This window comes from Rhinopithecus bieti, unplaced genomic scaffold, assembly GCF_001698545.2.
Source record: "Rhinopithecus bieti isolate Rb0 unplaced genomic scaffold, ASM169854v2 scaffold_27016, whole genome shotgun sequence".
Classification (NCBI taxonomy): Eukaryota; Metazoa; Chordata; class Mammalia; order Primates; family Cercopithecidae; genus Rhinopithecus; species Rhinopithecus bieti.
In genome coordinates, this window is record NW_016812222.1 from 1,060,967 (window position 1) to 1,080,971 (window position 20,005).

The 20,005-nt window shown below is 50.7% G+C and overlaps 1 protein-coding gene across 1 annotated transcript in view; it reads left to right on the plus strand.

The window, feature by feature from the left end:
- Positions 1-5,787, plus strand: part of TCF15 (transcription factor 15) — a 7,665-nt gene extending 1,878 nt beyond the window's left edge. The window contains exons 3-4 of the mRNA XM_017895691.1: positions 2-330; positions 5,374-5,787. Coding sequence (XP_017751180.1) covers positions 2-330; positions 5,374-5,448 — 404 coding nt within the window. The 3' untranslated portion in view covers positions 5,449-5,787. The remainder of the gene's footprint in view (position 1; positions 331-5,373) is intronic.
- Positions 5,788-20,005: the final 14,218 nt, after the last annotated feature.

Genomic DNA, 20,005 nt, shown 5'->3' on the forward strand with positions numbered 1-20,005 from the left:
GGCCCCGTGGTGGTGGTGCGACAGCGGCAGGCGGCCAACGCGCGGGAGCGGGACCGCACTCAGAGCGTGAACACGGCCTTTACGGCGCTGCGCACGCTCATCCCCACCGAGCCGGTGGACCGCAAGCTGTCCAAGATCGAGACGCTGCGCCTGGCATCCAGCTACATCGCGCACCTGGCCAACGTGCTGCTGCTGGGCGACTCGGCCGACGACGGGCAACCGTGCTTCCGCGCCGCCGGCAGTGCCAAGAGCGCCGTCCCCACCGCCGCCGACGGCGGCCGCCAGCCGCGCTCCATCTGCACCTTCTGTCTCAGCAACCAGCGCAAGGGGGTGAGTGTGCTGCGTCCCTCACTGCGACCACTGGGTCGGGGTAGGCGGGGGACGTTGCCTCTCCGGGAAGCGGCCCCAACTAGGCCAGGGGAAAGCGACGTGGAATTCGTGCTGGGTGCGGCTCCCCAACCCCAGGGTCTGGTGTGGAACAGAACCACTGACTTAATGTCCTGTCCCCCAAACAGAAAGGATGCAGGAAAACCCAGAGTTCGGGTCTGATTTAACTGCTCAGTGTGGGATATCCCCTCCAACGAAAGGTGTGCTGGTACTTCCTTCCTGCTGGGAAGACGGCATGAGGACGGAATAACAAAGTCCATCTTTTATTGAGTCTTCCTCTGTGCTGATGCGCTCCACATCCACTTTTTTGCCTTCACAAGAATCCCTTCAGGCAGGTAGTTTTTCTGCCCATTTTATCCTCATGAGGATCTGAGCATCAGAGATGGAATCACCTGCCCATATTTACTCAGCTGGGAAGCCGGGGTGCTCGCCCTAGGTTTGCCCGGTGTGTGTTGCCCCCACCTTGAAGTAACTGTCCCCTGTCCTGAGATCTAACACAAGAGCAGGAGACCGAGAAGAAAGGAGGCCACAAACCCCCAACCGAGAGCCTGAGGTTCCCAGCGGATGAGCAGTAGGAGTGAAGAAGGGGCCCCCTGAGAGCCCCCAGCCCCCCAAAGGACATGGTGTTGGGAGAGGGCACTCTTGGCTCAGCTGGAGGGAGCTGGTGTGCAGCTCCTGCAATGTGTCCTGGGCAAGGAAGTGGACCAGGCTGGTAGGGGTGGGCGGGGGCTGTGTGGCAGCAGAGGTGGCCTCTAGGCTGAAACCTTGCCCAGGCCCCAAGGAACCTACTTCATCCCCAGACCCTGTGCCTTTCTGGCCTGGGCTTTTCCGACAGTAAAGAAGCCTGTCTAACAACTTGTATTCCAGCAGCTACCATTTGCATCCGGGGAAACTGAGCATGAGAGAGTACTGACTTTTGGTGGTCAAGTGGAAGGGCATGGGGAATTGGAGTTAGGCCCCTGACTCCCTGCTGTTTGGTTCTCACAGCTCCCCGTGGTACCTTGCTCCACCCTGTTCTGCGGAGGCCTCTGCATCTTGGCCTGAGACCACCCTCTCTCTGGTTCATCAGACATCCAACCTGCTTTCTCAACACTTGGCTGCCTCAGTTGCCCTGAATCCGTCTTCTTAGCCTCAGGCTTGTACCCTCTCCATGGTCCCTGCTGCTCCCAGCTGTGGGCCCGTCAGTGCCCCAGGCTGGGCTGAGAAGCCAGGAGTGGGCCTTTAAGGCTTCCTGGGATGGGAAGACCTGAAGGGGCCCTCAGGGATACTCCCTGACTGCCTTTCACCCATTCATTCCAGTTAGCAACCCTTAGCTACCCGACAGCTGCCTGCTGTTGGCTCTGAGAACCCCAGAGAAGCAGGTTATAGGTCCCTACCCATCCACCAGTCAGGACCTGACAGTGCAGCCCCAGGGTCAGGGCAGGGAGATGAAGATGAGGATGCTGTGGTCTGATGGTGGGGGAGGGGAAGCACAAAGGGATTCTCAGAGCCCAGAGGAAGCCCCCAACCCAGGGTGAGTGCTGACAGGGTTTCTGTGTCACATTTCTGAAGGATGCTTTAGAACAGGGACAGGCCGATGGAAAGGGTGTTCTAGGATTGGGGCATACAGCAAGAGCTGAGGCCTAGAGAAGGAAGAGGGAAGAGGCTAAAAGTGGCGGGAGTGCAGAGGGGGAGCACAATGGCCAGTAACAGCAGTGACAGCAGCCTTCATGAGCACTGATCTGTGCTAAGCACTTTTGATGAGTTATTAAAATACTGCAACAGCCAAGAATGAGGCGCTGCGGTTATCCCCACTTGCTTAGAGGAGCTGACAGTGGCGCAGAGACACACAGTCAGTGATGGAACCAGGATTCAAACTCAGGCCTGCCTGGTTGAGACAGGGTGTTGGGATAGGTTACAGGGGGAAGTCCCTGTAACTGTCATGTGTCCACCCCCACAGCAGGCAGGCTGGGGGACTTCTCTGTAGGTCTCAGGCCTGTCCCACAGCTCACAGGGGACTCCCCTGGGCCTGGCTGCTTCCCTGGGATCTGTCTATGGGACCAAGAACCCAGCCAAATTTGGCTATAGAAACAATGCTGTCAACCCCATGGTTTCCTCTGGGAATAGGCGAGAGGGGCGATCCTGGCCAGCTATGGCCCCTTGAGGACTCTGCTGGAAGAAAACTGGCTGTCTTGGGGAGCTCTTGTTCCCTTCTGAGCTTTGGGGGGCCAGAGAGCTTTAAGACCCAACACCCTGTTCCTTTACCCTGAGCCACCACCTCCCTCCCATCCTGGCCAGTCTGGAATTGGGGTTGCCATGGAAACAGTTCCCTGTACCATCTTTCTGTTGAAGGAGGGGTTAGGTGTGGCCCTCTGTGGTAGAATTAGCAAGTGGGAGGTGGAACTGGGGTTCTTGTCTCTGCCCTGCTCTCCCTTTGTCACCTGGGGGTGAGGATCGGACAGGATCATCTTGTAAGGCTCTCCCCTGTTGGTATACCCAGAGGGTAGCTGGGACCAGGAGGCACTCTCAGTAGATGATGCTGATAGTAATACTTACGAACATTTACTATATTCCCAACACTGTACCAAGGCTTTACCTAGATTAGCCTGTGTAATCCTATGTTAGCTTGTGTGATCCTATAAACTAACTCCCCTTTACGGGGGGGAAACTGAGGCTCAGTGAGATGAAATCACTTGCCTGAGGTGCAGTAGTTGGCCCTTGGCAAAGTAGGGATCGAAGCCTAGGTCCATCTCACTTAAACCCAACTCCTAACCATGGTGCTTCCTGAAGACCCTTGGTGCTAAGTTCCTAAGGGACAAACAAACTGGGGTCTTGTGAGGACTTCTTTTTTTTTTTTTTGAGACGGAGTCTCGCTCTGTCGCCCAGGCTGGAGTACAATGGCATGATCTCAGCTCACTGCAGCCACTGCCTTCCGGGTTCAAGCAGTTCTCCTGCCCCAGCCTCCCAAGTAGCTGGGATTACAGGCGCCGGCCACCACACCTGGCTAATTTTTTGTATTTTTAGTAGAGACGGGGTTTCGCCATGTTTGGCCAGGCTGGTCTCGAACTCCTGGCCTCACGTGATCTGCCTGCCTCAGCCTCCCAAAGTGCTGGGATTACAGGCATGAGCCACTGTACCCGGCTGTCAGGACCTCTTCTAAGCACACTTAGCAGCTTACACAGCTGCATTCACATTCGACTGCACCTTGAGATGGCAAGTAAAATCATTTTGTCCCCAATTCGTAGATGAAGAAACCGAGGTTCAGGGAGGTGAACAGTCCCAGCATTCTTCTGGGACCCCAGGTCTCCACGTGACCTCTAGACTTGGGGTGGAAGCGGGCAGCTCTCCCTGTCCCTGAGGACTTAAAGAGTAAAAGAGGGGAGAGCCAGTTTTCTAATTCAACCTTAATATTGCACCCCCTCCCCATCTGCCCTTCTCAACCACTCCTGCCAGAGTTTGTCTGAGAAGCCCAAGCCCCAGGCTCTGCTGGGACTGTGGCCTCAGCCCTCAAAATAGCCCTGCCTGTGAGTGAACATGTTGTCCCTGGGTTGCAAGAGCCTCGAGGGAGGTTGGGCTCGCATCTGGATGGATCTGCCCCAACCTGGACCTGGGAGTGGAGGGGGCAGGGGGCAGAGCTCCCAGATGGTCAGCTGTTTCTCTAAGTGGGCTGAGAAAGCTGCCTGTTCCATCATCATCTAGCCAGGCTCAGGGCAATGAGCATTTACAGTGGGATTTCAGACACTGTCGTGTCCTGGAAACAAGACAGATTGTTGGACAACATAGATTTCTAGCCCAGCTCTTTTACAACTGGCTGGGTGCCTCTGGGCCAGTCACTCAGTGGCTGGAGGCCTCAAAAGAGGGGGTGCTGTAACATCTGTGACCTCTCTGGCTTATGGTGAGGATGAAACACATGTGTCCAGTCTGAAAATATCAATGAGAAGAGCTGGTAGAGACAGCCCCTGTAGGGACTGATGATTTCAGGGACTGCCACCATTAGCCCATCTTCCAATGGCTGCCACTTAATTCAGGCAGCATTGATTGGTGCCTGCTCCAAGTCAGGTCCCGGTCCAAGAGAGCCCAGGCTGGAAATGGGACCACAGAGTGAAGAAATCCTTTTCCCTACCATTCCCTGAGATCCCAGTCCAGATGGTGGGACAAAGGAGAGACCCTGCCTTGTCCTTCTGAGATTCATCCCCATGGAATGTCCCCAGAAAGACAGGAAGTGCTAGGCAATTTAGGAACTGAGAAACCTTTCCAGGGAGACAAGACCTGAGAGCACATTCCTGACAAGGGGGACGCCCTGAAGGAAGTCAAGGAGGCCAGAAATCCAGTCCCCTTTTGAAGGTGGAAGAATGAGCCACTAGGCATGCAGTCAGGCAGGGGGAAGACCACTGCGGGCTGTGCTGGTTTTGCCCATGTAAAATACTATGCTTTAAAATGTATTGGATCTTTTTTTTTTAAGCAACAGATCATATGGGAAAGAAATGGAAAAGGTAAAAAAGTATATAGTGTGAATACAAAAATTAGCCAAGCGTGGTGGTGGTCACCTGTAGTCCCAGCTACTTGGGAGGATGAGGCAGAAGAATCACTTGAACCCAGGAGGCGGAGGTTGCAGTGAGCTGAGATTGTGCCACTGCACTCCAGCCTGGCCACAGCAAGACTCTGTCTCAAAAAAAAGTATAGCATGAGAGAGCCTCCCTCCCATCCTCTCTCCATCATCAAATTCCTCTCTGAAGAAACCCACTCACAATTTCCCACGTGCACTTCTCTCCAGCAATCACAGCACACAAGCGCATTCAGCCTGCCCCTTGCTTTTGTCCTTAAACATTGTCATTTGGCAGCAGTCCGTATCAGTCCATAAAAGGTTTCTTCTGCTTTCTGCTGCAGAGAACTTGATCGTGTGGCTGAACTGTGATTTATTTATCAGGATCCCTGTTGGTGGATACAGAGGTTAGTGTTCACACTGGCCTAATCGAACCTCCTTATACTCTTTCTCCCCCTCTGCAGGGTGGCCGTCGTGACCTGGGGGGCAGCTGCTTGAAGGTGAGGGGGGTGGCCCCCCTTCGAGGGCCGCGGAGATGAGCCTGGACCCTGGAGAAGGAGGCCAGGAGCCAGCCACTGGCTGTACAGGGAAGGAGACCCCAGGAGCCGAGCCCACCCCTTCTTTGTGTGGGGACCAGGGGACCATGGCCTGGGTCCAGGACACTCTGGGCAGGGCCCTCGGGACATCTCCACCCGATCCTGGAGAACTGTGAGGATCCATTCAGCCTGCCCAGCTCTGGCTGGTCAGAGACAAGGCAGAACTTTTGGAAAAACAGACTGTTGGTGACAGAGGGTGTATGTGTGTGTCTGTGCGTGAGTGTGAGTGTCTGTGATAGAGAGAATTGGTGAGTTTAAAATAAAAGCTATTTTTAAATAAAAGACGTCGTTCTGAGCTGAGGAGGGGCCTGTGGACATTGGAGGTCAGAGGTGGGCCCTCCCCTGGACTTAGAGAGAGGCACAGATGTTCCAGGGGCTGCCCTGAGCCCTGGAGGGGTGGGGCTGGGGAAGACAGGCAGAGCCCCCTCTCCACGAGCCACAACCAAACTTTCCTCAGTCTGCTATTTATCAGATGTTCTTAACAACTGTTAGGTGTCTGGTATGGTTGGTAAAGAAATCTTAATTTTATTTATTTTTGAATAAGGACTGTGTTCATTTCATTCACACGGTTCAAAATTCAGAAGGTACCAGAGGATATGTGTTGAAAAGTCTCCCTGCCCCTGTCCTCCGGCCACCAGCTCTCCTCTCTGCAAGCAGCCTAGGGCACCAGTTTCCTGTGATGTCCCATTCGCTATGAATGATCAGGCAAATACACAAATGACAGCACCTCGTACACACTTTCAGCTCCTTTTTTTCCTTAATCTAACTTGGTATCATCCCAAATCAGTACCTAAAGAGTATTTCATTTCTTTCTGAGCTGCTTATTATTCCATTTTGTGAACGTGCCATCCTTCAATCCCTCTTTGATGCTATCACCAACAAGGCATGTGGTTTTCCACAGGTGCAAATGAGTGCATGCTAAAGGGGAATATTCCTACCGCTGTGTTATCTGAAATGACTTAGAAGACCAATGACACCCAGAGGCACATGGCAGGGTGATACGGTGACACCCTGAGTCCGTCCACCTTTGAAGCCCAGTGCAGCCTCTTCCCTGCCCTGGAGATGATCCAGGTGGAAAGCCAGCACCTGTTATCCCGATTACATTCCCAGGAGCCCTGGGAGGTGAAGGCTGGTGTCTCCCCCATTGTAGACCCAGCAGAGACAGCGATGGGTACAGCTGATCAGTGCAGCTAGGAGTTCTTCGCTCTCTCAGGCTGGGGCTGTGTCCCTGTGAGGTGAGGATCAGAGAAGCTTGAGAGGCCTGAGGGTGAGAGAGCCAGGGAAAGGCCAGGGCAGCCAGGCAGCCACCCTCTCCTCAGTAAGGTGCATTCATATGCCTATCTCAACAGTTTATTTATTTAACAACACTTTTATTTTTAATTTATTTTTTTAAAGACAAGGTCTCATATGCTGTCCAGGCTGGTCTCAAACTCCTGAGCTCAAGTGATCCATTTCATGTTTACTGACTGAAGTCTGGCCCCAGAGTCCACATTCCTATCCCCTCTGTTCTGCCTCTAACCATTCCCCTGCATTTGACCCTCTGAGCCTGAATTGTGGCTCCCGTTTTGCAAATTGACAAACAGATTGCCAATACCCTCTGTGTGCCAGGCATTGTGCCAGACGCCACAGGAATGAGCCCGACCAACCTGGTCTTCCTCACAGATGAAAACCGAGGCCTGGGGAGATCAAGGGAGTTGTGGAATTGCCGGTCCCTAGGCTGGAGCAGGCCATGAAACCACCACACTTAACTCCTTTGGTGTGAGAAGTAGAGGAAGGAGGGCCCCGGGGGGCCAGGGTCCCCCACCCAGGAGAGCTTTCCAAGCACCCTCTACCTCACTTCCCTGCTGTTCCAGGGACACTGGCGTGGTTATCCTGTGTCCCAGCGCGGCTGTGCTTCCCCCTTCGGGAACTGATTAGGAAAGCACATTGCTCTCCCTGCGCCTACCCTGGCCAGGTATAGCCAGCCTCTGGCAAAGCCACAGGAAAAGGACTGTGGCCTTGTCAATGGCAGGAAACCTGGGAGTGGGGGCAGAGCACTTGGGTGCTCTGGCTAGAGGCCCACTCCGCCACCAGATTTGCTGGGTGACCCCGGAGACGTTGCTTGACCCCTCTGGGCCTCCCTGGCTCAATCTCTAACTAGTAAGAGCAGCTAGAACAGAAAGAGAAGTATTTGTTTTGCTTTGTGAGATAGTTTTTACTATACCGTTTGCATTGGTAAGTAATCCAAGTTGTATCAAATGGTATGCAGTGAAAAGTACAGACCTCCCTCAGGCCCCTCCCCAGAGGCAGCTTCCTGAGTGTCCTTCCAGAAAGCTTCTATACTGATTACTGTTTCTGAAAAAAAAAATTTATAGGTTTCTCTGCCTGTGTTTTCATTGTAAAATAAATGCAAAATGCTACAAGACTCTAGAAATATCACTCATCCCAAAGACAACCACAGTGAAGACTATAATCCCACCAAGTTTTGTTTTGTTTGAGACAGGGTCTCACTCTGTCACCCAGGCTGGAGTGCAGTGGCACGATCATAGCTCGCTGCAGCCTTAACCTCCTGTCCTCAAGTGATCCTCCACCTCAGCCTGCGGAGTAGCTGGAAATACAGGCATATGCCACCAGGCCTGGCTAATTTTATTTATTTGTTTATTTTGTAGAGACAGGTTCTTAACTATGTTGCACAGGCTGGTCTCCAGCTTCTGGGCTCAAGCGATATGCCTCAGCCTCCCAAAGTGCTGGGATTATAGGCGTGAGCCACTGCGCCCAGCTCTGCAGCATTTTCGTTAAACACGCACACATACACAACACAATCATTTAAACCATGCTAAGTTTACACTTTTTTTTTTGAGATGGATCTCACTCTGTCACCCAGGCTGGAGTGCAGTGGTGTGATCTCGGCTCACTGCAACCTCCACCTCCTGGGTTCAAGCGATTCTCCTGCCTCAGCCTCCCAAGTAGCTGGGAGTACAGATTGTGCACCACCACACCTGGCTAATTTTTGTATTTTTAGTAAAGATGGGGTTTCACCATATTGGCCAGGCTGCTCTCGAACTCCTGACCTCAGGTGATCCATCTGTCTCAGCCTCCCAAAGTGCTGGGATTACAGGCATAAGTTATTGCACCCAGCCAAGTTTACACTTTTTATGGAAGTATAAGACACATTCAGGAAAGTGCACAGGGTGTACTTGAAATCAATGGGTTTTCACAAGCTGAGCACACCTGTATACCCAGCATGGAGATCAAGAAATGCAATTCACAGCTTCCCAGGAGCCAGCCCCTCTTGCACGTCTACCCATACTGGGTCTTTCCCTTGTAAAGACACAAAAAAGAATAAACTGACAATAAGTATTCTCTCCCAGCCAGCCAGCTCCAGTCCTTAGAGGCAATTACCATGTTCAGGTAACCAGGATCCTATGGATTCCTGCAGAGATGGTCTGCATATATAGGCAAGTTACATAGATACTGTTTTTCCATACAGGTGGTAGCATTTTGCACACTCCTCTCTGCACTTGGATTTTTTTTTTCTTAACCATACTTCTTGGAGACCCCAGTTGCTCACAGAGCTGTTGCATACCTTTTTGTAGCTGCATGGTACTCCATTATGCATATTTTGCAGCTTGCTATCTTCCTGGTAATGGACAGTTAATGCCCATGAGCCTTTGTGAGCTGCAAGGTCAGCCCACACACGTGACCGGGGAGAAGCACCGGTGTGGTCTGCATATATAGGCACCTCCTCTGGGGAACATTTTTTAGCATTGTCCACTCCCCCAGCATGCCCATCACCTCCAGGATGGTCCAGGCCAGCCAAGCTTCTCCAGGCCAACTTGCAGCCAGAGGAGTCAAGCTGCTCAGGGAAAAGAAATCCAGGACTGAAGGGGTTGGAATGACCAACTCAGCCAGGCCACCTTGGACCCCAAAGGGATACACTCTCCCCCCAAGTGTTGACACAGGAAGCGTCAGCACGAGAATAATCTCAGAGTTCATTTCACAACGGAGAAAGTGAGACAAGACAGAAGGCAACCTGCCTGTGGTTCCCCAGCAGGTCCTTGGCCCCGCTGAGACACCAAGAACCCAAATCTCCCTCCTTGCCAGGCAGGGCTCTCTTCTCTGACTCCACAATTATGGGCAGGAAGGCCTCAGAGGTCACCCATGGCAACCTGAAGCTCAGAGAAGAGCGGTGATGGGCCACAGTTGCACAGCATCTGGAGCTGAGCAGGGCTGAGAACACAGGGCCTCTTCCTCCAGCCCTGGGCACCCACAGCACTTCAGGTTCCCCTCATTGTCCCAGGCCACTTCCATTTTATGAGGCTTTTATTAGTTTAAAAAATAAAGCACTACAAAACAGAGTGCTGAAGACTATGGCATATTTGGTAAGTTAACTTTTTTTTTTGAGACATGGTCACACCCTGTCACCCAGGCTGGAGTGCAGGTAGCACAATCACGGCTCACTGCTGCCTCCAGCTCCTGGGGTCAGGTAATCCTAGCACCTCAGCCTCCTGAGTAGCTGGGACTACAGGTGTGCACCACCATGCCCAGCTAATTTTTTATTTTGGGGGGGTTTCACCATGTTGCCCAGGCTGGTCTCAAATTCCTGGGCTCAAGCAATCCTCCAGCCTCAGCCTCCCAAAGTGCTGGGATTACAGGTGTGAGCCACTGTGCCTGGCCTGGCAAGTTAACTCTTAACTACCTCCACACAGCCAGGAGCATGATGCGTTATTAGAAACATTGGTTCGTGGGATGTGCATATGAAGATGGATGTCTTTGTTCAACCCCATCTGTGTCTCTTATGACTGTATATTTTACCTTGTGTAGTTGTGATATCAAGTCTAGACCTGAACAGGTAAATGCAATGCATGACTTTGAACTGGATCCTGTACTGCAGAGGGGAAAATGTGACAGGCGACCTTCTTGGTAGAGTTGACAATTTTTTTTTTTTTGAGACATGGTCACACAAAATTAGGATATGAAGAATAGATTAAGGTATTGCATCAAAGTTAAATTTTCTATATTTGCTAACAGCACCCTGATTGTGTCAGAGGATATCCTTGTGCTTAAGAAATACATCCTAGGCCGGGCATGGTGGCTCAACTTGTAATCCCAGCACTCTGGGAGGCCGAGGCGGGCAGATCACCTGAGGTCAGGAGTTCGAGACCAGCCTGGCCAACGTGGTGAAACTCTGTGGTGGTGGACACCTGTAATCCTAGCTACTCGGGAGGCTGAGGCAGAATTGCTCGAACCCGGGAGGCAGAGGTTTCAGTGAGCCAAGATCACACCATTGCCCTCCAGCCTGGGTGAAAGAGCGAGACTCCATCTCAAAAAAAAAAAAAAAGAAAGAAAGAAAAAAGAAATACATCCTCAAGTACTATTAAGGAGGAGAGAAGTATGACGTGGGTAACGTGCTCTCTCAAATGGTTCAGAAGAAAAATAAATAATATGTGTGTGAGAGAAAAGGATGGAGTAAATATGACAAACTTAAAATGAGGTGGATCTGCGTACAGGGTATATGAGAGTTCCCCACGCCACTTTGGTCACTTCTCTGCATGTTGTAAATGATTGTAAAATGAAAAGTTAAAAAGAAGTTGAGATCTTGGCCTGCTGTGATGCGAGGCCTGCCAAATGGTGTCCCGGCCCCCTCTGATGCACCCTGGCTTTAGCTTATCCAACAGAGGATGGAAAATATCCCCAGTGGACCCAGGTGTCTCTGCTCATGACTCTCAGGCCCCTGTGCCCCTTAGGAGGCTAAGGTGGTCCCAGCCCCCGAGCCTCCTGCCACCATGATTTATGTCCCTGTGAGCCTCAGCAGCTGTGAGCACAGGTCCCACTGGGCAGCCGGCTGGCGGGGCTGGCGTTTGCTTCCCAGCGTGTCTAATCCAGACCAGATTTGCAGACCCCACGGGCCTGGGATAGAGCTCCCAGGGGGCTAGGGTCAGAGGGCAGGCCAGCAGGGCCTGGAAACCAGGGAGGCACTAAGGATGAACAGGCTGTAGATAGGAGACCTAGCCTATTCTAGGTTGGCCACTGCTCCTGTGTGACCCAGGGCGGGCGTCTGCCCCTCTCTGGCCCTTGCTTTTCCTCACGTCAGCGCAGCCGGCAACTTTGTCAGCTGGGACAGACTGGCCTTGTGGGAGGGAAAGCTGGTAAAATCTAGGAGTTGTTTTTTTCTGAATGGCTTGGAAAAATGCCTGACTCTTTTGAGGACCTACTACGTGTCAGATCTAGGCTATGCACTTTTCATAAAATAAATACAGCTTCGCGGGGGGCAGTGGCTCATGCCTATAATCACAGCTCTTTGGAAGGTGGAGAAGGGCAGATCACTTGAGGCCAGGAGTTTGAGACCAGCCTGGCCAACATGGCGAAAATCCACCTCTGCTAAAAATACAAAAATTAGCTAAGCATGGTGGTGCATGCCTGTAATCCCAGCTACTCGGGAGGCCGAGGCAGGAAAATCCTTTCAACCCGGGAGTTGGAGGTTGCAGTGAGTCAAGATTGCACCACTGCACTCCAGGCTGGGCAACAGAGTAAGACCCTGTCTCCAAATAAATAAATAAATAAATAAATAAATAAATAAATAAATAAATACAGCTTGCTCAAAAGCTTGTTAGATATGTATTATTATTTCCCCATTTTATAGATGAGGAAATGGAGGCACAAGGAGGTTAAAGAACCTGGCCAAGGTCACACAGTTGCTGGTGAGCTAGTGGATTTGAATCAGATGTTCTAGCTGCAGACCCCACTGGGCTCTCAACCACCGCCCCCACGTGGCCTCACCAGGTGCGTGCCTAGTCCTGATGTTGACAGAACTGACTAGGCCAAGGCACTTCTCTGAGTGATGTACAGAGATGGCCTCACTTGCAACAAGCCACATAGGTAGGTACTGTTGCCATCCCCATTTCACATGCTAGAAAACCAAGGCCAAGGTCACCCAGCTAGGCAATGGCACAGCCAGAATTCCAACTAAGGGGGTCTAGCTCCAGATCCCATGGCCTGCATCACAGCAGGAATGTAAAACTCAGCAGGAGGCGTAGGATAGAGTGTAACATTGTAGACCGACATAAGGCGGGCAGACTTAGTCTGTCAGTCAGTAAGTCAGTCAACAAACATGTTTTGAACTTCTCCGTGAACCACACAAGGCTCCAGGGATGATCAGAGAATAAGCCAGATGTAGTACCCGACCTCATGGAGGTTATGGCCTGCTGAAAAAGCAGGCTCTGAGCAAATCATAAAAATGGGATGGGTGCTTCTAAGACGTGGGAATGCACGGCTGCGAGATCTGGGTCATCATTAGGAATGATGCTTCCAAGGTGAAAGAAGGCTTTGCCAAGTGTGAATGGTTCTGCAGCTTCCAGGCCACCCCTGCATCAGTATGAACGATGGGGCACCTGCAGGACCTGGGTCTCCCTAAACACAAACCCTGAATCCCCAACATATCTCCTTTGAGTTCCCGGAGCAGCCCCATGAAGCTGTCAAAGCAACATGAGGCTAGTTGGACAGAAGTTGAAAATAAAAGCAAACACTTACTTTGCCTATTACTGCCTCAGTGCCAGGCACTGTTCCAAGACCTGTAACTCATTTACTCCTCTACCACCAGTGAGATAGGGGCTGTCACTATCCTCATATGGCCACCAAAGGACAGAACCAGGATGTGGACAGAGGCTGGGTCCAGAGCCCACTCTCTTCACCTCCCTGCTCTGCTGCCTCTGTGCCAAATGCCCAGCATCCCGAGTGCCGGGTGGCGCTGGCACATTGTGGGTGCTCAGCAGATACGAAGGAACAAGAGGCATTGTTCTGTCTCACTCACTCTGCATAACCACCCTGTAAGGCCAACCTAATCCGTTTCAGAGCTGGCACTCAAAGAAAAGCAGTGACCAGCCTGAGGTCACACGGTCAGGAGTGCAGAGTTGGACCTCAACCCCAGCTCTGTGGATCGTCCCATCTGCAGAAAACCCAGTTTGGAAGATATTGGAAAAGAGTCTTGGGTGTTTTGTTTTGGTTTGGTTTGGTTTGGTTTTCAGACAGAGTCTCGCTCCATCACCCAGGCTGGAGTGCAGTGGCATGATCTCGGCTCACTGCAAACTCCATCTCCCAGGTTCAAGCGATTCTCCTGCCTCGGCCTCCAGAGTAGCTAGGATTCAGGAGTGCGTCACCACACCTGGCTAATTTTTGTATTTTTGGTAGAGACAGGGTTTCACCATATTGGCCAGGCTGGCCTTGAACTCCTGACCTCAGGTGATCCGCCTGCTGCAGCCTCCCAAAGTGCTGGGATTATAGGCGTGAGCCACCGCGCTTGGCCTGGAAGATACTGGCAAAGAGCCTTTAACCATAAGAAGAAAGGGTGGGCCTAGGGCTCAGGGAGGGAGAAAAGACACTGACCAACTGGGAACTCTGTGGGAACCTCTCTCACCCCCCAACCTCACCCCACTCAGGGGCCTCCCCAGGAAGCAGCCAGGGCTGAGAAGCAATGGGGCCAAGGAGGCGGGTCTTGGATTCCCAAGAAGCAGACCCCCTCGCGCCCCCGGCTGGGAGGGCTAAAGAGCCACCCAGGAGCCAGGCTTGTCTTCTGCTCACTCCACCCTCACTCTCCTCCCAGAGGCAGCCCCCACTCCTCCCCACCCCCACCCATCTTCCCTGCCTCTCTCTGCCCTTGCAGCCCAGGCCCACCGCCTCCCCTGCCCCTGGCTTTCAGAAAGCCCTGGAAAGGCTTCCTTCTTTGAGACAGGAAGGTGTCCTCAAGTCTCAGGAAGGAAAAACAGTCAAGCTGAACCCACCAAGACCGTCTCCAAGGGGCCGGGACTGGCGCCTGGCCAGGACTGACATCACCTGGGAACCGCCACAGCCGCAGCTGCAGCGCGCCTCCTGGGGGGACTCGCTTTTGCTATTTAAAAAATAATAATAATAATAATAAAACTTTTCCAGTCTGGTGTTTTTAAATGTGCTTTTTATAGTGGGCCCTGGGGCGTGGGTGTTTTGGTGTCTCCCGCCCACCTTTTCCTCACGTCCTGATTTCTCACACTACACAATGTAGCCTTTGACCAATTACAGCGAATTCCCGGGGATTCTGGGTGGGATCTCCTTCCAGGCCCTGACCCCCTCAGATGATCTCTTAGCTATCTAGATACATTGAATTTCTTTCTGTCTCTCTTTTATTTTTTGTTTGTTTGCTTGTTTTTTGTTTTCTTTTTTGAGACAGGGTCTCACTGTCGTCCAGGCTGGAGTGCAGTGATGGGATCTCGGCTCACTGCAACCTCTGCCTCCTGGTCTCAAGCAATCCTCCCACCTCAGCCCTCCAAGTAGCTCGGACTACAGGTGCACGCCACTACACCCAGCTAATTTCTGTATTTTTTGTAGAGATGGGGGTCTCATCATGTTGCCCAGGCTGCTCTTGAACTCCTGACTCAAGCAATCCACCTGCTCCCCAAAGCGTTAGATTACAGTATGAGCCACCATGCCTGGCCAAGATACACTAAATTTCAACTTCAAAAAAATAGGCCACGCGTGGTGGCTCACGCCTGTAATCATAGCACTTTGGAAGGCTGAGGCAGGCAGATCACCTGATGTCAGGAGTTCGAGACCAGGCTGGCCAACATGGCGAAAATCCGACTCTACTAAAAATACAAAAATTAGCCAGGTGTGGTGGTGCACAATTATAATCCCAGCTACTCGGGAGGCTGAGGCAGGAGAATTGCTTGAACCCGAGAGGTGGAGGTTGCAGTGAGCTGAGATCGCGCCACTGCACTCCAGCCTGGGTGACAGAGTGAGACTCTGTCTCAAAAATAAATAATACATAAATAAATATTTACCCATGGTACCAAATTCAAAAGGAGTCTAAGGGCATCAGATGAAAAATAAGTCTCTCTCCCTGCCCCTTAGTCACCTGGTCTCCATCCCCTAAGGGACTTTTTTTATTTTATCCAATAAAATCTTCTGTAGTGCTTAATGTGTGCCAGGTACTCTTCTAAGCAATTATCTAAGATGAACTCATGTAACCCTCCTAAAAACCCTATGAGGTAGAGTTTCCACTGACTATTTAACAGTGAATATTGCCAAAGATTTTCTGCGCATACAGAAGCACATCTAGATGTATAATCTTAACCCCTCCCTTCCTAAAAAGCACACATAGAAGCTAATTATACATGCTGGCCTGCACCTTGCTGTATTTACTTCAACTATGTCTTGGAAGGCCAGGCATGGTAGCTCACGCCTGTAATCCCAGCACTTTGGAAGGCTGAGGTGCAAGAATCTCTTTGGCCCAGAAGTTTGAGACCAGCCTGGGCAATATAGTGAGACCTAGTCTCTCCAAAAAAAAAAATTAACAAGCGTGGTCGTGTAAGCCTGTAGTCCTAGCTACTGAGGAGGCTGAGGTGAGAGGATCTCTTGAGGCCCCAGAGATGGAGGCTGTAGTGAACCGAGATCACACTACTGCACTCCAGTCTGGGAGACAGAGTGAGACCCAGACCCTGTCTCTCTCTCTCTCTGACATATATATCTTAGGAATCATTTCACATTGGTACATAAAGAGACTCTTCATTCATCTTCATGACTGCGTAATATTCCCTTCTGTGGAAGGAGGTACCATGATATGATTAACGCATCCACTCTTGGTGAACCTTAGGGATATTTCCAATCTCTTTTCCCTGCATTACACTGCAATGGATAACCAACATGATCTCTCTAAAGCATAGGTTGAGCCCCAACAGTCCAATACTCGAAAATTCTATCTTTCCCCCTCATGTGCAGATGAACGTCTTAAATGCAGGAATTATCAAGAGCCCCTCTAAGACTCTGACAAAAGTAATGGACCAGCTGGTGCAGTGGCTCACACCTATAATCTCAGCACTTTGGGAGGCCAAGTTGGGCAGATCACTTGAGGTCAGGAGTTCGAGACCAGCCTGGTCAACATGGTGAAACCCCGTCTCTACTAAAAATACAAAAATTAGTCAAGCGTGGTGGCACACACCTGTAATCCCAGCTACTCAGGAGGCTGAGGCAGAAGAATTGCTTAAATCCAGAAGGCAGAAGTTGCAGTGAGCCCAGATCTCACCACTGCACTCCAGCCTGAGTGATAGAGCACCACTCCTTCTCAAAAAAAAAAAAAAAAAAGAGAAATGGATCACGGCTGGGCATGATGGCTCACACCTGTACTCCCAACACTTTGGGAGGCCAAGGCAGGAGGATCACTTCAGCACAGGAGTTTGAGATCAGCCTGCACAACACAGGGAGACAACATCTCTTAAAAAAAAAAAAAAATTATGCAGGCATGGTGATGCATGCCTGTGGTCCCAGCTACTTGGGAGGCTGAGGCGAGAGGATCTCTTGAACCCAGGAGATGGAGGCTGCAGTGAGCTATGACCACACCACTGCACTCCAGCCTGGGTAACAAAGCAACACCCTGTCAAGAAAAAAAAAAAAAAAAAAAAAAACAAGTAATGGACCTGCCTCCACACCCAAAAATTCATGGACAACTGATCTTCACATGGGGCTCCAGGACTCCCAGAAACCCCGTCCATGGATGCAGTAATGCCAAGACACCTCCTTCAGCTGCATGTGGTACCTATGGCTTTGGGCTGCACACTTTGGACTGTCGGCTCTCCTGCTTCTGAGTTATGTAGCCTTGGGAAAATTGCTTAATCTCACCATACCTCAGTTTTCTCATCTCTAAATTGGGGCTAATACAGTGATTTCCTCCTAAGATTGTGAAATAGAAATCAGATCCAGGTTCGGAAGCGTTTAGCACAGTGCATAATATATAGCAAGTCCTCAGCTTGAGTTGGATATTATTTTTGTTGGTGGAGGTGGTGGTAGTGGTGGCGGGAGTATGGTTTCTGCAAGATAAATTCCAAACTCATTCATTTATTCAGTAAACATTTATCGAGACTATACTATGAGCAGGCAACTGGGGGTTCAGGGAGCTGAGGAGAGGGAAAGGCTTGTACAAAACCAAACCAAACCAATGTGCTTTGCATGCCAACGTGCTTGGGGCTCTGAAAGTGGAAGATGTGAGTGGTTTAGGGAGCACTGAAGAGGAGCTAGCTAAGCCAGCCCGGGGCGGGGACAGCCAAGGAAGGCTTTGAAGAGGAGTGATGCTGGGGGTTCTTGAAGGATGGGAGGGGGCTGTCTAGGTGAAAAGGAACGTGAGTAGAGCAGAGAGCCATACACCAGCCTTGAGGAGGGACAGCCTACGGCAGCAGGGAACCCCATGGAGGCTCCAAGTGACTAAGTGTGGGCTTTGGGGTGAGGAGAAAAGAAACTAGGTGGGGCTGGACTGAAAAGTTGGGGGACTGTGGCTCTCACCAAGGTAAGGGTTAGTCAGAGCTGCAGGTAGAAAGAGACCCTGATGACTGGTGGAGCCTGGGTCAGCAGGAGGCAGGGAGGCCAGTTGGAGGTCATTTGAGTCAGCCATATAAAAACAATGACCTCTCTGGGCACGGAGGTTCACACCTGTAGTCTCAGCACTTTGGGAGGCCAAGGTGGGTGGATCACTTGAGGCCATGTTTTCAAGACAAGCCTGACCAACATGGCAAAACCCCATTGCTACTAAAAATACAAAAATTCATTGGGTATGGTGGTGCACGCCTGAATCCTAGCTACTCGGGAGGCTGAGGCATGAGAATGGCTTGAACCCAGGAGGCAGAGGCTGAAGTGAGCCGAGATTGTGCCACTGCACTCCAGCCTGGGTGACAGAGTGAGACTCTATCTCAAAAAAAAAAAAAAAAAAAAGATAACCTCAGCAAGACAACGGTCATGAAGATGTGCAAAAGAGGGTAGCAGCCAGGAGAGAGAGAGAGTCAGAAGCAGAGGCAAGATCACCATCCCGATTAAGAGCGGGACTGAGTGTGGGCAGAGGGAGAGTTGAACAGAAAGTCTAATTCATACCCCTTCCCTGCTCTGCCCTCCGATGGCTTCCCATCACTCATACAACCAAATCCAAAATTCTCTCCTGGCATCCAAGCCCCTGCTGACCCCTGCACTCTTCTTCCCACTCTCCCTTTGCTCTCTGGGCTCCAGCCACACAGGCCCACTTACCGTCCTTAGAGCACACGAGGCCCACTCCGGCCCCACAGGGTCTGTCCTGGCAGTTCCCTCCACCCGGAATACCTTCTCCCCGATCTCCTTGAGGCTTGCTAATTCCCCTCACTCTATTCAAATGACCCCTCCTCAGAGAGACATGTCCTGACCACCCTAGCTAAAATGGCACCCCTCCGCCAATCCTATTTTTTATTGTGGCGAAATGTGCATAATATAATGAACAGAAAAATACCTAATGTCAAATTTATCATTTTAACCATTTTACCAGTTCAGTGGCATTGAGTGCATTCACAATGTCGGTCAACCATCAGTATTATCCATTTTCATCCCAAACCCCTCTCTACTAGTCTGTATTCCCTTTACTCATCTTAATTTTTCTAGATAACAGTTATTGCTCCCTGACACTATGATACTTGTTTCTTTTTTTCTTGTGTTTACCACCTGTGTCCTTCACCTACAAAAGAAGCCACAAGAGGGCAGGGACTTGATGGTGTGGCCCACAGCTCTCTCGCCAGCCCTTCAACAGTGCCTGGCACATGCTGGTGTTCAGTAAATGGTTGTGGATGAGTTAACTGATGAAGGGCACACCTGCAGAGGAGGAGGATGCAGGTGGAGGAACAGACTGGATCTCTGCACGATTAGGGCGCATCTTCCTTGCCAGCTCCTTTCCCACCACCTCTCTATCCCCATCCTCTCTCCAATCACACTGGACTGTGCCACTTCCCTGCCCTGTTCCACCACCAAGCCTTTGCCCAGGATATTTCCCTCACTGGAAATACTGTTTCTTTACCTTCTTTGTATATCAAAATGATCTCCATTTCTCAAAACCCTGCTCAAAACCTGCCTCCACCAGGAAGGACTCCCAGATAAATCTTTACACACACTCCAACCCCTCTCTGTTGCCAACATTCCCATGATAATGTTTCTGCCTGGATTATCCAGGTCTCTTTTTGGTTTTAAGAGACAGAAATCCATCTCAAAGTGGCTAATGCAAATGTGTGTGAGTGTGTGTGTGTGTGTGTGTGTGTGTGTGTGTGTGTGTGTTATTGGCTTCTAGAACCGAGTTCAAGCCTGGGCAACATAGTGAGACCCCATCTCTACAAAAATAAAAATGAGCCAGGCGTAGTGGCTCACACTTGTAATCCCAGACCTTTGAGAGGTGAAGGTAGGAGGATCACTTGAGGCCAGGAGTTCGAGACCAGCCTGGGTAACATAGTGAGACCACGTCTACAAAAAATAAAATTAAAATTAAATTAAATAATAAATAAAAAAATTAAAAATTAGCCAGATGTGGTGACACACAACTATAGTCCCAACTACATGGGAGACTGAGGCAAGAGGATCACTTGAGCCTAGGAAGTTGAGTCTGCAGTGAGCTGTGATTACACCACTGCACTCCAGTCTGTGTGATAAAGAGAAATCCTGTCTCTAAAAATTAAAATTTAATTTAATTTAAAAAATAAAAAATAAATAGAACTGAGTTCAG